Raw genomic sequence first — 21,122 nt, forward strand, 5'->3', positions numbered from 1 at the left:
GTTAGATAAGAGTTTTACGAAAGCAGCGATACCAAATGTGTATATTTTTTAATAGTTTTATTTTTAATGGGGCACAGGGGGGGGGTTGAACTTGTGTTTTTTTTTCATATTTTTAAAAACTTTTCTTTATCTTACTTTTCACTATATTTAATAGTCCCCTTAGGGGACTTGAAGCTGCGATCATCCAATGTCCTGTGCTATACATTAGCAGCGCTTCAGCACTGCCATATGTAGCAGAAATATCTCCTATAAACTCCGGCTTCCACAGGATATTGCAATGACAGGCAAGGGGGTCTTCAGCAGACCTTCAGATGTCATGACCACCAATCAGCGCCCTGTGATCACATAATGTGCGCGATGTTGGGTGTGTGGAATGACACACCCCCCTGCCGAGGTGTGCTAAATGACGCTGTTAACAGCCATGGGAGGAGGTCCATTCCACCTGCCGCTGTTAAAGGCACATGATGGCGTACATGTACCTCATATGTGAAGGGGTTAAATTTGCACTACATCCAGAATCTGAGCAGATCTCTCCTCTTACTTTCCCAGAAGACTTAATTCCTTTGATCATCCCTCCGCACACGAGAAACCAGGCGAAGAACAGACATCCGGTCATTGGCCAGTTCATTTCGGAGGCCCCTATGGAGTCGGTGACATCCAGAGCCTTCCGGTACCAGAAGTACGTGGTGGCCGAACTCTTGGTACACTCGGGTTCTACAATAGATATTGACATAAGCAGTGAGAAGTTTATAGCCTGAAGTGTTGGAGATGCAATTGCCACCCAAAAACATGAAAGTTGAGACTTGTATTGATCTCCCACTACCCTCAATATCTGGATCTGTGGGGTCCAGTCATGTATCCTGGACTCTCCTACCCCAGGCAGAACCATTACTTATTGGATCTGTTTTACAGGATTATTTATTTCATGAACAGCATATGACGCTATTCTGTAACAACTAATGGGGGAGGAGTATTCTCAAATTTTGCTTTTTGATATGGCGCAACATTAACATCATCACACATGACATTAGCCACAGAATACAGGGCCAGGGTCCTGCAAATATATTTCCTCATTTCTACCCCTAACTAATGCCACGTTTCTTGCATACATAGGTATAGGCAGAAAAATATCCTTTTTTAGTACTTGCTCAAGTAGACTAAGGCGGGGAGGCAGCCAGAGACGTGCCGCATGGGTAAAAACATGTGACCGGCGCCATCATTATTCCTACAGAATTGGAAGGTGTTGAGTTTAATGTTTGCGGGCAATGACGGTTGTAGAAAAATTTTGACTAGAAAGTGGGCAACCCCTTTAAAATAAACTTTGGACTCACGGTACTCTCTCCTATCAGTACGTACCTGCGTGTGTATCGTTGCCAAGGGACGGGCAATTTTCCCATGGCAGTGGGTACTGGAAAGAATTGAACATGTAGAACAGACTCCATCCGATGATGACATTGTAGTAAAGGGCCACAAAGGAACAAACCTAAGAAAAGAGAGGAAGACAAAGGCAGTTATCGATACGTTACCCTTCATTGTAGGTGATCGACACCACGAGCTACCAAGTGGGGAAAACCGCTAATTTAACACGTCCGGCCCTTCTTTCTGCCATTGGGATAGAGCAGCGACACAATGACATAACTCAGATCGCCATCAGCCGACCATTCACCATCGGGCTGAGTGTGTTTTTGCTCAAACTGGGAAGAGTGGAGATATGTCACTGCCAGACCCCCTTTATCTCTAGTGATAGCAAACAATCGGGCATTTTACAATGTTGAAATGTAACATCTGCTGCTGAGGAAACTTCAGGGGGCACCCATACTTATTAGGTGATTATCATAATACCCTAACACTTCTATGTGTGACTAACAAGGCAGACCCATCTCTTATATGACTTGCATTCATTTGAATAGCCATCATGTAATACCACATATCCCCTCCAGGTGGCGCTGCAGTGCAAGAGAGCGGAGAGCTGCAGCCTTCCCTGCTGATCGCTAGGGGGTAAAGAATATAAACCCCCTTCAATCATCTGCTCGTCTCGTAGCGGTTGTCTTGGTGAAAATAAACTTTTAGCTTTTTTTCAGCAAACGCAACAATAGGAAGGGAAGCCATATTGGTTGTCACTAAGCAGTTGACTTTGAAGAGTGTTGAAGTATGACCGATCAGAGGAGATTGCGGGGGTCAGGATCATGATCTTCTGAACCACGGACAGAACGACTGGATCCAGAATTTATATTTCTATGGTTGTGACTTACCACGCAGCTAGCAAAGCCAATCCCAGCTAATCGTGGGTTAATGTGCTTCCAGACCCCAATGCTTCCCTGCCGAATACTCTGCCCGGCAGCCAGCTCCAAGAAGAAGAGGGGGATGCCGATGAGGAGGAGTAACAGGAAGTACAGCAACAAGAAGGCGCCTGCAAGACAAGGACACAATGGCATCATCACAGCAAAGCATCAGTCATCAGACCATCCTTACAGGAATTGTCTACCTTTAAGTGACTTTTTTTTCTTAAATGCATGTATTTGGGACTAAAAATCATTTTTGCAATTGGGTTTCATTAAAACTGTTGCACTGTTTGCCTTCTATGGCCGGTGTCTCACTAACCGACGCAAAATACGGTCCATAGTTTACAGGCGTAATACGGATGAATGACCCCTAAATAGTGCTCCGTATGTCATCCGTAAGCAAGGTGTGGTCGCGTATTTTGCACATGTAAGCATCCGTATGTAATCCGTATGGCGAGATTTTCTCGCCGCCATGCAAAATGGACATACACTCACTGGCCACTTTATTAGGTACACCTGTCCAACTGTGTGTTAAGACTTAATTTCTAATCAGCCAATCACATGGCGGCAACTCAGTGCATTTAGGCATGTAGACATGGTCAAGACAATCTCCTGCAGTTCAAACCGAGCATCAGTATGGGGAAGAAAGGTGATTTGAGTGCCTTTGAACGTGGCATGATTGTTGGTGCCAGATGGGCTGGTCTGAGAATTTCAGAAACTGCTGATCTACTGGGATTTTCACGCACAACCATCTCTAGGGTTTACAGAGAATGGTCCGAAAAAGAAAAAAAATCCAGTGAGCGGCAGTTCTGTGGCCGGAAATGCCTTGTTGATGCCAGAGGTCAGAGGAGAATGGGCAGACTGGTTCGAGCTGATAGAAAGGCAACAGTGACTCAAATTGCCACCCGTTACAACCAAGGTAGGCAGAAGAGCATCTCTGAACGCACAGTGCGTCGAACTTTGAGGCAGATGGGCTACAGCAGCAGAAGACCACACTGGGTACCACTCCTCTCAGCTAAGAACAGGCATCTGATGGCTACTTTCAGCAGGATAATGCGCCATGTCATAAAGCTCGAATCATCTCAGATTGGTTTCTTGAACATGACAATGAGTTCACTGTACTCAAATGGCCTCCTCAGTCACCAGATCTCAATCCAATAGAGCATCTTTGGGATGTGGTGGAACGGGAGATTCGCATCAGGGATGTGCAGCCGACAAATCTGCGCCAACTGTGTGATGCCATCATGTCAATATGGTCCAAAATCTCTGAGGAATGCTTCCAGCACCTTGTTGAATCTCTGCCACGAAGAATTGAGGCAGTTCTGAAGGCAAAAGGGGGTCCAACCCGTTACTAGCATGGGGTACCTAATAAAGTGGCCAGTGAGTGTATAATGGAGCCCTATGACAGGGTTTATAACACAAACCAAAGAATAGATATAGACACATAGAATGCATATATATATATATATATATATATATATATACACACACACACACACACACACACACACACATCATTGAGACAAACATATATACATATATAGATATAGATTGTAAGCTTGCGAGCAGGGCCCTCATTCCTCTTGGTATCTGTTATGATCTATGTGATTATTGTTATGCTGTAATGTATATTGTTTGTACAAGTCCCCTCTGAAATGTAAAGTGCTGCGGAAATTTATTATTATATATATATATATATATATATATATATATATATATATATATATATATATTTCACAGAGTTCCTCATAGCAGAATAGCCACTAATTAAGTTGCCGGCTTCTATCAAATCCTTCCCCAACCCGACATGAAATGACACATGGTTTACATTCAGTAAAGCATTTCATTTCATGTTTTTTAATATGTCCCTGACTAATAATTAGATGAGGGTTTGAGTGCAAAATTTGGGAGTTGTAGTTGTTATTTTAAGGGGTTAATTCATTGCTAAAAAATGTGTGGGCTTCCCATTGCCCTGTAGCGGTGGCGAATGGGTTAATCTAACAAAGGGTTAATGTCACCTTACAATCAAATCCGTGCTGCGATTGGCACGGACTGTAGAATACGCCAGAGAAATATACGGCTGGTGTGAGGGACCCATAGAGAATAATTTGTCCGTGTGTAATGCGTGCTTTTAGCGCCTCTCACTCGTCCGTAGTGTGACCCCGGCCTATAGCCTCTGTACTGCAGTCAGTGCTTGCTGCAAAGTGAGTTCACTGAGAATCAGTGAGCTCGCTATCGCAATCAGGCAGGGAGTGTATAACTCATATCTATCTTTTTCTCTAATTTACAACAACAGACCACAACAAAGTTGAATGTGGCAGGAAACAAAGAGGCTGTGAAACTAATAAACAATGTACATGTGTATATAGTTATATATACACACACACACACAGTGTATATATGTATGTGTGTGCGTGCGTGCGTGCGTGTAAATTTATAAAAAAAAAATTATGTATAAATATACATTTAAATAAGTAAATATATAAAATATAAATTAAAAATATGGTGTGTGTAAATATATATTTTCTTTTTATATACACAGATAGATAGATATATAGATAGATAGTCCGATATAGATATATGTGTGTGTGTGTATAAAAAAGAATATATATTTAATTACACACATTTTTTAATTTAGGTTTTATACATTTACTTATTTATGTTTACACATATTTAAAAGTAAATATATATTAGATATATGTAAATGAATAAAAATTTATATATTTCCTATTATTTATATATATATATATATATATATATATATATATATATATATATTTTATGTGTGTATGTGAATAAATAAATATAAATAAGTAAATATAAATTTGAAATAGGTGTGCAAATAAATATATATATATATATATATATATATATATATATATATACACACACACAAACACACATTTTTTTTGCACGGCTGAACCACAATGATCAGTGATGTGGGGCTTTTACAAGTTCCAAGACCAGCCGCTTGAATTCTGCCCACTAGTGAATGACCACATATATAATGGGCTGTTCCAGCTAACGGTAAGAGGGAAGCAACATAGCCAGGAAAGTGGGCAGAGAAATGGCGCTAGAAGCCTCTCCATTACACAGCCCTGATCGACCGGGAATATATCTAGTATATCTATTCAGGAGCCTGGTGTATCTGACCTGTAGTAACCCCGGATATATTACACGCCTCACATGGCAAAAATGCCCGGGAAGGGAGCACCAGATAGTGTAAGCCAATAAAGGAGTGTACGGGTGGAGGACAACCTGCTCCTTACTAGATGCCACGTGCTTGTGTATGGGGAAGTTGGGAGAGATAACCGTCAGCCAGGCAATCATTCAGCTGACATCTGATGTGTGTGCGCGTGGCGCGCTTAAAATAAAACCTTCCCGGCAGTTTACTGTAAATTAAAGTCACACTTCCCTTGAATTCCGAGGGTCCAAACCTTTGGGGGAGATTCGGGAGCCCCCCTTCCTGTGCATGTGGAAGATTCGGAAGCCCCCTTCCACAGCATGTGGGAGATTCAGGAGCCCCCCTACCACAGCAGGTGGGAGATTCGGGAGCCCCCCTTCCACAGCATGTGGGAGATTCGGGAGCCCCCCTTCCACAGCATGTGGGAGATTCGGGAGGCCCCCTTCCACAGCAGATGGGAGATTCGGGAGCCCCCCCACCACAGCAAGTGGGAGATTCGGGAGCCCCCCTACCACAGCATGTGAGAGATTCGGGAGCCCCCCTTCCACAGCAGGTGGGAGATTCGGGAGCCCCCCTACCACAGCAGGTGGGAGATTCGGGAGCCCCCTTCCACAGCATGTGGGAGATTCGGGAGCCCCCCTACCACAGCAGGTGGGAGATTCGGGAGGCCCCCTTCCACAGCAGGTGGGAGATTCGGGAGCCCCCCTTCCACAGCATGTGGGAGATTCGGGAGGCCCCTTCCACAGCAGGTGGTCGGCTGGTACCGTTGGGTCCGGATGACTTTTATCTAATAAGGCATTTTTGGGACTGGGCTGTGAGACGAACCATAGAAAATGTCGCAGATCTTACCTCCTCCATTCTGGTGACATAGGTAAGGAAACCGCCAGACATTTCCTAAACCCACAGAGAAGCCGACCTGGGCAAGGATGTACTGCACTTTACTGCCCCACGTGGGGCGGGAGGTGGGCTCTGGTAGCAGATCACGGCTGGACTCCCCTGTGACGCTGCCCTCTAATTCATTTAGGGATTTTTCCATTGGGTGGTGTCACTATAATGTAGTGTCTGGTAATGGCGCTACAGGGTCTTTCGCTTCAAAACCTGCAAAAAAATAAGAAAAATGATTAGAAGCTCACTGATTTTTTTTTTCACTCATCTGTCACCTATAGCGAGCTCCTGTAAAGAGCCCTGTGCAAAAAAAAAAAAAAAAAAGGAAAGTCGTTCTGTACTAGAACTCTGGTCTCACTGTATCAACTAAACTTGTGTTTCCACGGTAACAGACTACAAACAAACCCCATGTAGTCAGATTGCACATGTAACGCATAAAAAATATGGAACAGATCAGCAAGAAGCAGTAGTCTGATGGGAGGAGCGTGACTGTAGGGTCCAAATAGACAGTGCTGGCTTGTTGTGTTACCATGGATACACTTACATGTGCAGGGGAGCTGCAGACTATTCATTTTTGATGAAATGCAAAACTGAAAAGTACAACTACACCCATTATTGCCAGCCAGCCATAAAGCCACATCTCTGGCATTTGGAGAGGCGTTTCTCAACTTAACCCCTCGCATGCACGAGTATCGCCTTCTTCGCTGTACTCCTCTCATCTTTCTGACCGTGGTTCTTAAGATCTCAGCTCAGTCGGCACACCAAAGCCAAGTGTGCAATTATTTTGTTAAAATGTTATATAACTGAATAAAGGATAAAAAGGAAATAAAAAAATAAATAAAAAAGGGAAAAAATTTAAGAAAAATAAAGGGGAAAAAAATTCTATGAGCATTAATGCTACAAAAGTAAAAAAAAAAAAAAAAAAAAAGGATTTTCTTGCTCAATAGAAGGATATTGGCCAAGTTTCCTTACAGTCACAGTTACTGGTTTATTGCAAGATGACAAAGGTGGCATTAGCTTAAAACTTGCCATGGGTATTGCGGTTGTGTACTAGGTGCCGTATTATCTCAGACCCGGTAAGCCTATTAATTGTGACGCAACTACAGTGTTTTATATGCGGAAAGCGGACCAAAAGTCTCAGCAGCCAAATCTGCCGGCGGCTTCTTCCAGCTCTGACGTAAATGGAGATGACAAATCCGGGAGCACAAGGACTATTCTTGTAATAAGAAAAAAAAAAAATCTCCCCTGAATGACAGATCATGTTTGGAAAAAAACAAAGATGGGGCATGTCGAATTTTCATGCCTGATCGTTTTGTTCTCTAAGCCTGGCAGAGTCTTATTCTCCGCTCCACGAATATAGCTCCTCTTATAACGCGAGTGCTGTAAAGTCAAATATCAGAAAAAAAAAAATAATACAGAAAAATGCCGGATTATCAGATATTCTGGATTATCGGATGGTCATTGAAACAATGGTAAAAGTATCATATAAAAAAAACAAACAAACTGAAAAATACGAGTACTTATCCACTTTGACGCGGCCAATCTTTCGGGTTTATTCTCTTTTTCCTCCCCTTCTTCCAAGAGCCAGAACTTTATATTTTTCTAAGAGACATGGTTGGTAGGAAGGCTTGTTTTCTGCGAGAAGAGCCTTTTGAATCATCCCGTTTATTTTACCATAAAGTGGAATGTAAAAAAAAAAAAAAAAAAGGGGGGGAGAAACTGCGCTAAAATTGTGAAAAAAAAAATGCAATTCCGCCATTTATTTTTTACGGTGTCAAAAAACAGCAATTCTGGCTTTTCGATTGTTCCGTTTTACGGAGTTTATCGTGCAGATTAAATAGTTTTACATTTTGATCGGTTGGACTTTTACGGATGCAGTGATACCGAAAATCCTTTTTTTTCTCTTTTTTTTGGGGGGGGGGGGGGTGATTCAAACTTGTGGGATTTTTTTTTACATTTTATAAATTTTTGTTTACTCCGCACTTTATTTTTAGGTCCCCCCATAGGGGACCTGAACCTGCGATGTCACAATTTCTTGTTCTATATCCATTAAATAGACAAAATGACAATTTCTTAGGAAGCTCCGTAGGAGCACAAAGGTGGTGGGGTCCCCATTCAAGCACCACGGCCATCAGAATCCAGGTAGTGGTAAAAGGGGTACGCCATCTATCAATATGTATATTATACCTACAGAATGGGTGGCATGTGTTAACTTTAGAGGAGGTGTGAGTGCTGAGACCCCCCCTACAGATGGGGCCCCACGTCCTCCCCTACGGTGTGGTGCAGTCTATGGCACGACGATAGTGAGTGCTGTACCTGGCCATTTATGTCCCACACGTAATCAGTGGGACCATCACTCCATGCAATTTAAAGGGGGACACTAAACCCTCATTATTTTGCTCGGCCCGAACCAGTGAGTGAAAAGTAATATACAAAACTTGTCTTCCAACTGCATAAGGGGGAGGAATAGTGACAACCGCATCAGATCCGACCATTTTTGGCTGCTACCCACTGACTCGCACCCCAATAATCCCAGTAAGACTTCTATAAGAAGCCAATACATGGGGCCGATCCGCCGCCTGCTCCAGATACGACGCCATGCACCTTGTGTTCTAACGCTGGGACGGGGCAAATATAACCGGTGACGGCTGCACCATGAATCCCACCCGTCCCGGCCACATACAGGAGGGCATTCAGCTGTCCCAACCACCGCCACGCTGTCCTAACCCTACCTTCTCCTCAGCCGGTGACTCCAGACAAGCAGTAACCCCTCCTCTGTGCATCTGAGCAAACCAGCTCCACGTCTCGGGAGGTGTGTGTCCCCACGCCTCCATGGAAATACTAGACAGAACATTTTCTGTCAATTTAACCCCTTTACCTTCTAAATGACATTGAATACAAAAGACGTCATACATGGCATCTGATGGGTCGGGGCCCGGAGGCCTCCAAAAGTACGACCCCGAACATGCTGGACAAAGCTGAAGGTAGGGGGACAACCGTGCTCGAAAAAATATGTTTGAGTCCCCGCGGCTGCAAGTCTCGCAGCTGTTTGACAGTCACAACACATGCAAGGATTGCTTATTTGTGAGGACAGCTGTGAAACATGCAGTCGCGAGATATTTTTCGAGCGCTCCGTAGACCCTCAGTTAGCCCCGAGCATGGCGGATAACACCGCATCCGACCACTTTCGCTCATCACTAGAATTAACACGAGCGCCGCAGTGTCGAAACAACTTCCATGTTTTCGTACGTTCTAAAAGAAGGGACCGATCCGTTCTTCAGGCAGATTCCACTATACGGTCAAGAAAAAAAAAAAAGTAAAAAAATCAAGACGGAGCGCCACGAGAACGACGGCAAATACCGTCTGTAAGACATTCGTGTGCACCAACCCTAAACGGTCGCAGGTCCACATGAGCATTGGCCCGATGCGGACCCGAGTGTAAAAGGACCCCAATACTATTAATTGAATCTAGAATTAAAGGGGTTTTCCACTTTCGGGGGAAAAAAACCCTCTCCTGAGGCGCAAATTGTCCTGAGTCTCTGAAGATGCGCCCGGTGTCTGTTAGGCTATGTGCCCACGTAAGCAGAATTTTCCTGAGCCAAACCAGACTCCTTCACAGGAAATCCGCATTTTTTTGGCGTTTTTATCGCGGTTTTTGTTTTGCGGATTTATCGTGTTTTTTTCCGGAGCATCCTAATACAATGAACATAGTGGCAAATCCGCAGATTTTCAGCAAAATTAATGAACACGCTGCGTTCTTTTTCGCGATGCCTTTTTTTTTGGCAGAAAAAAATGCAGCATGGGCACAAAAATTGCAGAATGCATTCTAATAATGGGATGCTTAATGTATGCGTTTAAGCGTTTTTGCAGGGGAAAAAGCGAAAAAAACGCAAAAAATCCTGAACGTGGGCACACAGGCTTACTGTCTGCAGTCCTGAGGTCACAACGCTGCAGCCAATCTTCTGATGGAGATGACAGGTTTATCTCTACCTAGAACTGTGGCAGCTTAAATGGAAAATCCGTGGCAAAAATCCAGAGATCGGCCTCGTAATTAGGCGACAGATTCATTGCTGACTCGATAGCCGATAGTAGGTTCACATTCCGACGTCTGGAGGAGTGATGACCTCCTCCGCAGTTACAGTCCTTGATCTAAGCACTAAGAGGAAGACGTCAGGTTCGATACTTGCAGGATTTTGTGGAGTCGCTATGAAATTACCTAATAGAAATCTTTTCTTTACAGCTCATCGCCTGGGAGACCCGACCACTGCTGCTCTCTAGCTTGGAATAGGCTACCAAGAGAGATCCTGGCCAGCTTTAAAAGCAGCGCTTACAAAGCTTAAGAGAGGAGCTTGTAAGCACTGCACATGTGTGGCTGTCTAGCAGCAGTGGTCGGTCACCAAGGCAACGAGCTGTAAACAAAAGAAAAGTGTTCATATCTCAAGAATGGCTGCAAATTTTAACAAGCAGTAAATTGCAATATTATCCGTATTTACAAACCCTATCGACAATACCCATCTATAAAGATGGGGAAAAAAATCTTTAACTGTTGAAATGAACTGCCAGCCCCCCTTCACACACTGCACTGATGCCAGAAAACTGTCTCTCAGGTAGGCTCACCTTGGTTAATACAAGGGGACTGGTAAAATGCATATATTTACATTTACTCACACATATTCCATTTGGTCAACAATCCCTTCTAAGTGTTTTTAGAAGAAATGTATATATTTCAAATACACAAAGTATTTAAAAAAAAAGAAAAAGAAAATAGATAAACGCTCTGTATGTTACACGTGGATGCAAAAAAGAATTTTTAAAATCAGAGTTTTTGTAAATTTGCCGCACGTTTCACTTTGCATAAATTGGAGAGGTGCTCAAACTGGTGGAAAAAAAATTGCATGCAACCCCAAGATGCCAAATTATACCCCCTAGTCACTATGACTGCACCACAAGCAAACAGTGAGTCTGGTACTTGTCAGGACTGTTAGATCCAGGACTACCACTCTCTGGATTCCTCCAGCATGGACGCTCTCGTTTTCCCGCCTTCTGATAAAAGCATGGTCGCTCCACGTGACGAAGAAACATGCAACAATAAAAAAAAGAGGAAGAGAAGGAACAGGGACGGCAGGTTACCCAAAAAAGGAGAAGAGACCCCCGGGAGCGGAGGGCGACCGCTGCATGAATTGTCTGACATCTGAAAAGTACCGAGAGAGTCAATTACCCGAGATGGCTCAGCGGTACATGAATGGAGAAGCGTGCGCCCGGTGGGCACATGATTACACCTCCTGTATGTGGCCACACATTTCCTGAGGATTACAGATGCAGACGTTTCCTTCCCGATATTGTTAGTTATTAAGAAAGTTCCTCCAAAACAAGTCCACGGCTTTGGATCTCCAACAATCCGTGCTCAATTTCCCTACAGCGCTCCCAGAGGGGAAATGAAGCTTTGCATGGTACCTATGGATATCAAAAAGGTTGAATGTTTTGTGTCCTCCAGAGATTCCCGTCCATTAGGTACATCTCTACAATTCGGAAGCTGTGGTCACAAAGCGGAGGCGTACGTTTACTCCTCTACGTAGTGGACAGTGAATATCCACGAGTGGCATCGCCACCGGGAGAGTCTTCAACTCGTACGAAGGAAGGGGCCTGGCTGGGAATGATCTTGAACATCTACAGATCTTCTTTTTAAATGTCTGAATGAATGGCTGAGACCACCGATAGAGAGGTTTAAAAAAAAATAGGAAAAAAAAAATAATAATAATAATTTGCATTTTTACGAAACGTGATCTAAAAATCCAACCTGACCTGAATGTATAAAATTCCACCGGGACTGATCCTTCCTCTTCTTCGGCGTGTTATAACACGTCCACTGCTGGCATGAAGTCTGTAATCCGCGTACAATGTGGAATATGATTATCTGCAGCGATTTACGCCGTCCTCGTGAACGATAATTTACAGGGAATTTGCCCACGGCACAGCGGTGGAGAATATATAACGTGAGACGTAAGATACAGGGGGACCACATAATCCTGAATACAGGCGTGACATTACGCCAGAAGGTACCCGATGTCCATGAAGAAAGCAGGTTGAAGGGAGCGGAGGTGCGCACCCTCGATCCCCTGCTCCATACATTCCCTACGGTTCTTCTCCTGGAGAAAGCCGAGTGGAGCGCGCCTTGCTGTTTCCAACAATACAAAATATATCTTGTTTACCTAAGACACAACGCCCCTGGACACAGCCAAAACCACCTAATCATTAAAATACTACGGAAAGAACCTGCCTATCCCTACTGATGCAGAAAGGGGCTTTCTACTGTGTCTGAAAGGTCCCTTCATAATAGGATGATCACAGGGTGTTGGGGGGACGATGACGCAGACGTTTCTATCCCACCAGCGCCACCGCAGGGTAAATTATGTATTGCACAATTACTATTAAAATTATTAGGGATTTGATGAAAACCGCAGGTAAATCCGCAGGTCAAAAGACCTGCAGTTTATCTGCGGTTTAGCCTGCGGTTTTCCCCTGCGGTTTGACACCTGCCATGGAGCAGGTGCCAAACCGCAGCAGAATCCGCACAAAGAATTGACATGCTGCGGTTTTAACCACAGTGTCTGTACTGCGGTTTTCATTTTACATAGGTTAGAATGGTACTGTACACCGCAGCAAAAACTGCTGCGGATCCGCAGGACCAAAACCGCTGCGATCCGCAGCAGAATCCGCAAAGTGTGCACACACCCTGAGCCTTTTATAAAAATGCATGAAAGTGCCGGGTCTTCATGTAGAAAGCACTGAACTTTGCTAAATTATTCAAAAGAGATAAAAAATAATCCTGCTATAAATGGATGAAAAATGCGGGTGGCAAGAGACGGTCTGTAATCTCCCGACTCCGCGTCTGAGGTGCACACACCGACTACATATTTCCCATCCAGACCTGGTCATTACTGATCAAAGCCATAAGCTAAGCTGCTATTTCGCTTCCCGGTACCACCCTCCCGTTTGTTGTGTTTATTTTCATGCCGTTGTCAAATACAGTGCTGTGCGAATCAATTGGGACAAAGCATTTTTTAAGAAAAATTGTAAGTTGGTTACCAGTCAGTGATTCAAACCAGTTTTAACTGCTTTGAACAGGTGTGAGTGCCTGTTCAAATCAGTTAAAACTGGTTTGAATCACTGACTGGTAAGGCCTGTTTCACACTTCCGTTTTTGACCATCAGTCAAAATCCGCCGTTTTTCAAAAAAACGGATCCGCCATTTTTTTGGCGGATCCGGTTTTTTCCCCATTGAGATGCATTACCGGCGGATCTTGACGGATGGCCATCCGTTGGATCCGTTTTTTTTGCGGATCCGCCAAATTTTTTGCGTCCGCCGACATGCCCGGACGGACCGTGCAACTTTTTTGTGCTGCAGGATCCGCATTTTAGAGTGCGCATGCTCGGAGGAAGGAAGTCAACCGGCAATTTAATCCTGAAATCATTTCTGGCGGACGGAAAAAATTCTCTCTCCCCCCCCCCGGGCCTACGGTCCCTTTAAAATTCTTATTCTCATCGGATCCGTCAAAAAACCGGTCCGGTGGCATCCGTTCACATCACTTTAGCAACGGATCCGCTTTCCGCCATTTTGGCGGATTTTGACTGAAACAAAAAACTGAAGTGTGAAACAGGCCTAACCAACTTACGATTTTACTTAAAAAATGCTTTGTCCCAATTGATTTGCACAGCACTGTATCAGCGAGGTGAGAGTCACTCCTAAAGTTATGATACTTCTAAGGCTGTGATCACGTGGAGCTTTTTCCAAGAATTTGGTGTATGTTAAGCATCAGGATCCCAATAAAAACCACCCATAACTGCCCACTGTGTTAATTCTGCCAGCACTATAGGCACCGGAACATCCTTTCTTGTAGATACCAGAATGCATTGTACCAGCTGTCATCTGAAGATTTACTTGTCCTGAAGTAAAAACCTGCCTCTGTTATGCTTGTTGGCAATGTGGCTGATGGAAGCAGGTGCAGAGACAAAGGCCCACCTTCACTTCCTGTAGAGACAATCTTGCCCTGATCCACTTTCATGTAGAGCGACAAAGCCCCACCCCTAATCCCTATAGACATATAAAGCCCCACCCCCACTTCCTATAGGGACAAAGCTCCGCCCCAATCCCTATAGACATATAAAGTCACACCCCCACTTTCTAGAGACAAAGCCCCATCCCACTTTTCTAGAGGCAAAACACTGCCCCTAATCCCTATAGACATATAAAGCCCCGCCCCCACTTCCTATAGAGTCAAAGCCCCTCCCTCACCTTCTGTAGGGAGACAAAGCCCCATCCCCACTTCCTACAAACAAATCCCCGCCCCCACTTCCTATAGTCAAAGCCCCACCCCCACTTCCTATAGAGACAAAGCCCCGCCCCCACTTCCTATAGAGACAAAGCCCCACCCCCACTTCCTATAGAAACAAAGCCAGGCCCCTACTTCCTATAGAGAAAAAGGCACGCCCCCACTTCCTATAATAAAGGCCCGCCCCCACTTCCTATAGAGAAAAGGCCCACCCCACTTCCTATAGAGAAAAAGGCACGCCCCCACTTCCTATAGAGAAAAGGCCCGCCCCCACTTCCTATAGAGAAAAAGGCCCGCCCCCACTTCCTATAGAGAAAAGGCCCACCCCCACTTCCTATAGAGAAAAGGCCCACCCCACTTCCTATAGAGAAAAAGGCCCGCCCCCACTTCCTATAGAGAAAAGGCCCACCCCACTTCCTATAGAGAAAAAGGCACGCCCCCACTTCCTATAGAGAAAAGGCCCGCCCCCACTTCCTATAGAGAAAAAGGCCCGCCCCCACTTCCTATAGAGAAAAAGGCCCGCCCCCACTTCCTATAGAGAAAAGGCCCACCCCACTTCCTATAGAGAAAAAGGCCCGCCCCCACTTCCTATAGAGAAAAGGCATGCCCCCACTTCCTATAGAGAAAAGGCCCGCCCCCACTTCCTATAGAGAAAAGGCCCACCCCACTTCCTATAGAGAAAAAGGCACGCCCCCCACTTCCTATAGAGAAAAGGCCCGCCCCCACTTCCTATAGAGAAAAAGGCACGCCCCCACTTCCTATAGAGAAAAGGCCCGCCCCCACTTCCTATAGAGAAAAGGCCCGCCCCCACTTCCTATAGAGAAAAAGGCCCGCCCCCACTTCCTATAGAGAAAAGGCCCACCCCCACTTCCTATAGAGAAAAGGCCCACCCCCACTTCCTATAGAGAAAAAGGCCCGCCCCCACTTCCTATAGAGAAAAGGCCCACCCCACTTCCTATAGAGAAAAAGGCACGCCCCCCACTTCCTATAGAGAAAAGGCCCGCCCCCACTTCCTATAGAGAAAAGGCACGCCCCCACTTCCTATAGAGAAAAGGCACGCCCCCACTTCCTATAGAGAAAAGGCACGCCCCCACTTCCTATAGAGAAAAAGGCCCACCCCCACTTCCTATAGAGAAAAAGGCACGCCCCCACTTCCTATAGAGAAAAAGGCACGCCCCCACTTCCTATAATAATGGCCCGCCCCCACTTCCTATAGAGAAAAAGGCACGCCCCCACTTCCTATAGAGAAAAGGCCCACCCCCACTTCCTATAGAGAAAAAGGCACGCCCCCACTTCCTATAATAAAGGATCCCCCCCACTTCCTATAGAGAAAAGGCCCACCCCACTTCCTATAGAGACAAAGCCCTACCTGCACTTCTTGTAAACCATCTAACTCCCAGCACGTCCCAAATCACTGGGGCAGAACTCTCGATTTCCTTTCACAAAGCTCCAGCTTGAAATGTAGGGATTTGCTAACATTTCAGAACCATTTCCGCAGCCTCCATTACAGGCCACATACAGATTACAGGACCGAGCGACCTTGTCTGGGGCCCACCATGGATGGCGGCAGGATCCTGGGATGGAAATAAAGGTTCCTATTGTACAGTATACTGGAATCACAATAATGAAGCTGTTAAACTACAACTCCCAGCATGTCCTGAAAGGCACTGTATAAGCAACAGTACTGCTACATGTCAGCGCGCAAGATTGACAGCCACTCCATTCACACGGCGATAATTGCTGGTATCAGCGGTAAGAGCCCACCAGCAATCATGGAGTTATTCCCCATCTCATGGATACTGGATTATTTCCAAACTTGAGAAAACCCCCTTTAAATCACTTCCCTTTTCCCAGTTCGAACATATAATTAAAAAAAAGAAAAAACACATTCGATACCGTCAAATCGTAAAGTCCAACGTATCAAAATATAAAATTATAAAACTGTACGTTAAATACTGAAAAGAGAAAAAAAATACATAAAATTCTAAAAAAAATTAAACTGTACACTAAATACTGAAAAAAGAGAATATATAAAATTCTAAAAAAAAAAAAACACATAAAATTAAATTGTACGTTAAATACTGAAGAGGAAGACAATATATAAAATTCTAAAAATACAATTATTTAAATTGTAAGTAAAAATCTGAATAGAGAAAAAAAAATGCCAGACTTATTGTTCTTTGGTCTCCCTTAAAAATGGAATTAAAATGTAATATGAAGCAAACAAAACGCTGTATGCATCCCGAAAGAGTATCAATAAAAATGTCAGCTCGCACACGAAACGCAAAGGCTCAGAAAGTTCAAGCGACAAATAAAGACATCACGGGTCTTTGAAATTAGTGGCACAGTTTTATTAACCACTAAAGTACAAAAATGCTACAATTTTGGGTTCCCTGTAACGATACTGACCCGGATGATCTGGCTGCCATATTATTTTTACCGCATATTAAACATGACGTAATAAGTTTATTACACGCCTTAGCAACAGCGGCGCTCTGAGACAAGTGACCACTCGTACTGAGTGACACCTGCATTGCCGCATCACAAAAACGTCATATAACCCAAAAACCATGACACTAACAGAAAAGCTGCCATTATTGCCCCTAGCAACAAATAAAGCCTTACTGCCCCCTAGCAACCAATCACGATGCAGCTTTCATTGGGAATTCAGCTCTGAAAAGATATAAGCCGGGCTGTGATTGGTTACTTTGGACATAAAATTCAGTTTTTCATTTAGACTCTTTTTATAAACCTCCGGCATTGCTGCTCTCCCCTTCAGCTGTGTCCCGCCTCCACGTGCTTTCTATGACAGACAGTAGGCTCTGGCTGACAGTTACCCCCTTGACAGTATCTGCCGTCGGTTTCTCCCGCCCCTGTCCGTCTGTACCAGCAGGATACATACCGTTATTATTAGCAGAGCTGATTATAAAACCCGCAGAATAAATGTCACTAGAACCGAACACGCGTGGAAGATTCACCACAAACACTAGAGGACCGGCGCGCACAGTTTTTCTCCAGAGAAGCCGCCATTTTGGTGTGCACATTCCCATTGCAAGCTGTGCTCTGTGGTCTCCAGAAAGATGGCGCCCGCTCACTCACACAGTATTGCATCAGCCAAATCTTATTGGAGGATGAGTCCTCACCCTAAACTTAGCCGTGTGTCACTCTGGAGCTCTGAGGTGTCTTTCTTTTTTTTGTTTTTGACATGAGATCTAGTTACAGGGCTGTGACACCTGGATGGTTACAGAGACAGTTTTATCCCTTCATTCCAGCCCATTAATCAAGCTCCTATCAATATTAATTAGATTTGAAGGGGTGTGGACATAAATGCATGTATTTGGGGGTTAAAAATCATATATTTGCAATGGGTTTCATTTAAAATGCTGCACCGCTTGGCTTTTACAGACCCTACGCGACCAACTTTGAGGTGGTCTGTCATAAATCAACTGAAAGGAGCTCAGAAAGAGACAGTCAGGCTATGTGCACACAGTGCGGATTCACCCACGAATTTTGCACAATCCGCAGGTCAAAAGACCTGCAGTTTACCTGCGGATTAGCCTGCGGTTTTGCCCTGCGGTTTATCACCTCCACAATGGAGGAGATGGGAATCCGCAGAAAAGAATGACATGTCAATTCTTTCTGCGGATTTGAAACCGCAGGCAAACCTGCGTGGAAAAATCCGCACCATCTGCACAGCGGTTTCAATTTTCCATAGGCTAGAATGGTACTGTACATCACCTGCAGTTCTGCTGCGGATCCGCAGGGCCAAATCCGCTGCGGATCCGCAGCAGAATCCGCACCGTGTGCACATAGCCTCAGAACGAGCTCACTGAAGGATTCTCAGTTCACTCATTTGGAACCCAGAAACAGACAGTGCAACACAAAGGCCATAAATATGAAATGATGCAAAATGTTAATGATTTTAAATGATTTTTAGATTAAGTAAGAATAAAAATGCCCAAACATGGACGACTTGTCATTATATTACAGTCATATGTAAAAGTTTGGGCACCCCTATTAATGTTAACCTTTTTTCTTTATAACAATTTTGTTTTTTGCAACAGCTATTTCAGTTTCATATATCTAATAACTGATGGACTCAGTTATATTTCTGGATTCAAATGAGGTTTATTGTACTAACAGAAAATGTGCAATCTGCATTTAAACAAAATTTGACCAGTGCAAAAGTATGGGCACCCTTATCATTTTCTTGATTTGAACACTCCCAACTATTTTTTACTGACTTCCTGAAGCGCTGAATTGGTTTTGTAACCTCATTGAGCTTTGAACTTCATAGCCAGGTGTATCAAATCATGAGAAAAGGTATTTCAAGTGGCCACTTGCAAGTAGTTCTCCTATTTGATTCTCCTATGAAGAGTGGCATCATGGGCTCCTCAAAACAACTCTCAAATGATCTGAAAACAAAGATTATTCAACATAGCTTTTCAGGGGAAGGATACAAAAAGTTGTCTCAGAGATTTAACCTGTCAGTTTCCACTGTGAGGAACATAGTAAGGAAATGGAAGAACACAGGTACAGTTCTTGTTAAGCCCAGAAGTGGCAGGCCAAGAAAAATATCAGAAAGGCAGAGAAGAAGAATGGTGAGAACAGTCAAGGACAATCCACAGACCACCTCCAAAGACCTGCAGCATCATCTTGCTGCAGATGGTGTCACTGTGCATCGGTCAACAATACAGCGCATGCATAACGCCTTTTTGTATGACCAAACAACTCAATCTTTGTTTCATCAGTTCACAGGACCTTCTTCCAAAATGTAACTGGCTTGTCCAAATGTGCTTTTGCATACCTCAGGCGACTCTGTTTGTGGCGTGCTTGCAGAAACGGCTTCTTTCGCATCACTCTCCCATACAGTTTCTCCTTGTGCAAAGTGCGCTGTATTGTTGACCGATGCACAGTGACACCATCTGCAGCAAGATGATGCTGCAGGTCTTTGGAGGTGGTCTGTGGATTGTCCTTGACTGTTCCCACCATTCTTCTTCTCTGCCTTTCTGATATTTTTCTTGGCCTGCCACTTCTGGGCTTAACAAGAACTGTACCTGTGTTTTTCCATTTCCTTACTATGTTCCTCACAGTGGAAACTGACTGGTTAAATCTCTGAGACAACTTTTTGTATCCTTCCCCTGAAAAGCTATGTTGTTTTCAGATCATTTGAGAGTTGTTTTGAGGAGCCCATGATGCCACTTTTCATAGGAGAATCAAATAGGAGAACTACTTGCAAGTGGCCACCTTAAATACCTTTTCTCATGATTTGATACACCTGGCTATGAAGTTCAAAGCCCAATGAGGTTACAAAACCAATTTAGTGCTTCAGGAAGTCAGTAAAAAGTAGTTAGGAGTGTTCAAATCAAGAAAATGATAAGGGTGCCCATACTTTTGCACCAGTCAAATTTTGTTTAAATGCAGATTGCACATTTTCTGTTAGTACAATAAACCTCATTTGAATCCAGAAATATAACTGAGTCCATCAGTTATTAGATATATGAAACAGCTGTTGCAAAAACCAAAATTGTTATAAAGAAAAAAGGTTAACATTAATAGGGGTGCCCAAACTTTTACATATGACTGTAAATAGGTAAAAACACGCAACTCTTATTATAGTTATAATAATAGTCAATCTTTATATAGCGCTAACATATTCCACAGTTTACAGTATTTTACAGTTTGCACGCATTATCATCACTGTCCCTGATGGGGCTCACAATCTAAATTCCCTATGTCTTTAGAATGTGGGAGGAAACCCATGCAAACACAGGGAGAACATACAAGCTTCCTTGCAGATGTTGTCCTTGGTGGGATTCGAACCCAGGACCCCAGCAATGCAAGGCTGCAGCGCTAACCACTGAGCCACCGTGCCACCCTGTTACGAAAAACTTTCTCATTCACAAGATCAGAAAGATTTTTTTAATTGTTTATTAAAATTGAATCTAATAATAGAAATGCAGAGAATGTGCCGCACTATTTTTTTTGCAGATTCCATGTAACACATTAATCAATAGTAGTGCCAATAATATTCTTACCTAAGGATGTAGATGCATCTGATACCGTGACATACCGCAACCTCTAGAGACAACTTCCCAAATCAAAGGATAACATGCTGGATCAGGGATGATGGGGAGAAAGGTGTCACTGGTGACCGTATCACACATAATATATTTCCCTGCTCTTGCTCACTTCAGCTCTGATACCTTGACTTGCGGCCTTCCCCGAGGACTTGTGTTGCTGACAGTCAGGGGCGTAACAACCGCTGTCACAGAGGTCGCAATCAGATCCATGTGGGTCAGGGGCCCGCTGATGCAAGCACAAACTTATCCTGATGTGTGTCCTGGTATGCACATTTAGCTGAAGGGTAATGTGGCGCAGAGACCCATCTGGTCCGTGCACGGCAATACAGGCTGCTGGCCAATTAGAGGCCAACAGCTGA

The 21,122-nt window shown here is 44.1% G+C and overlaps 1 protein-coding gene across 7 annotated transcripts in view; it reads right to left on the bottom strand.

Moving 5' to 3' along the window:
* LOC141085493 (sodium-dependent neutral amino acid transporter B(0)AT2-like) overlaps positions 1–21,122 on the bottom strand; it is a 72,071-nt gene that overhangs the window by 10,284 nt on the left and 40,665 nt on the right. For 2 of the 7 annotated variants that reach the window (XM_073570897.1, XM_073570899.1), the window contains exons 2-5: positions 6,316–6,564; positions 2,253–2,410; positions 1,357–1,483; positions 542–714 (exon numbers count right to left, since the gene is read on the bottom strand). In XM_073570897.1, the coding sequence (XP_073426998.1) occupies positions 542–714; positions 1,357–1,483; positions 2,253–2,410; positions 6,316–6,502 (645 nt within the window). In that variant the 5' untranslated portion in view covers positions 6,503–6,564. The other 5 variants (XM_073570896.1, XM_073570898.1, XM_073570900.1 and 2 more) reach the window with 5 other exon arrangements.

The sequence above is a fragment of the Dendrobates tinctorius genome, unplaced genomic scaffold (genome assembly GCF_039654945.1).
Source record: "Dendrobates tinctorius isolate UK_male_01 unplaced genomic scaffold, ASM3965494v1 ptg000028l, whole genome shotgun sequence".
NCBI classification, from domain to species: Eukaryota; Metazoa; Chordata; class Amphibia; order Anura; family Dendrobatidae; genus Dendrobates; species Dendrobates tinctorius.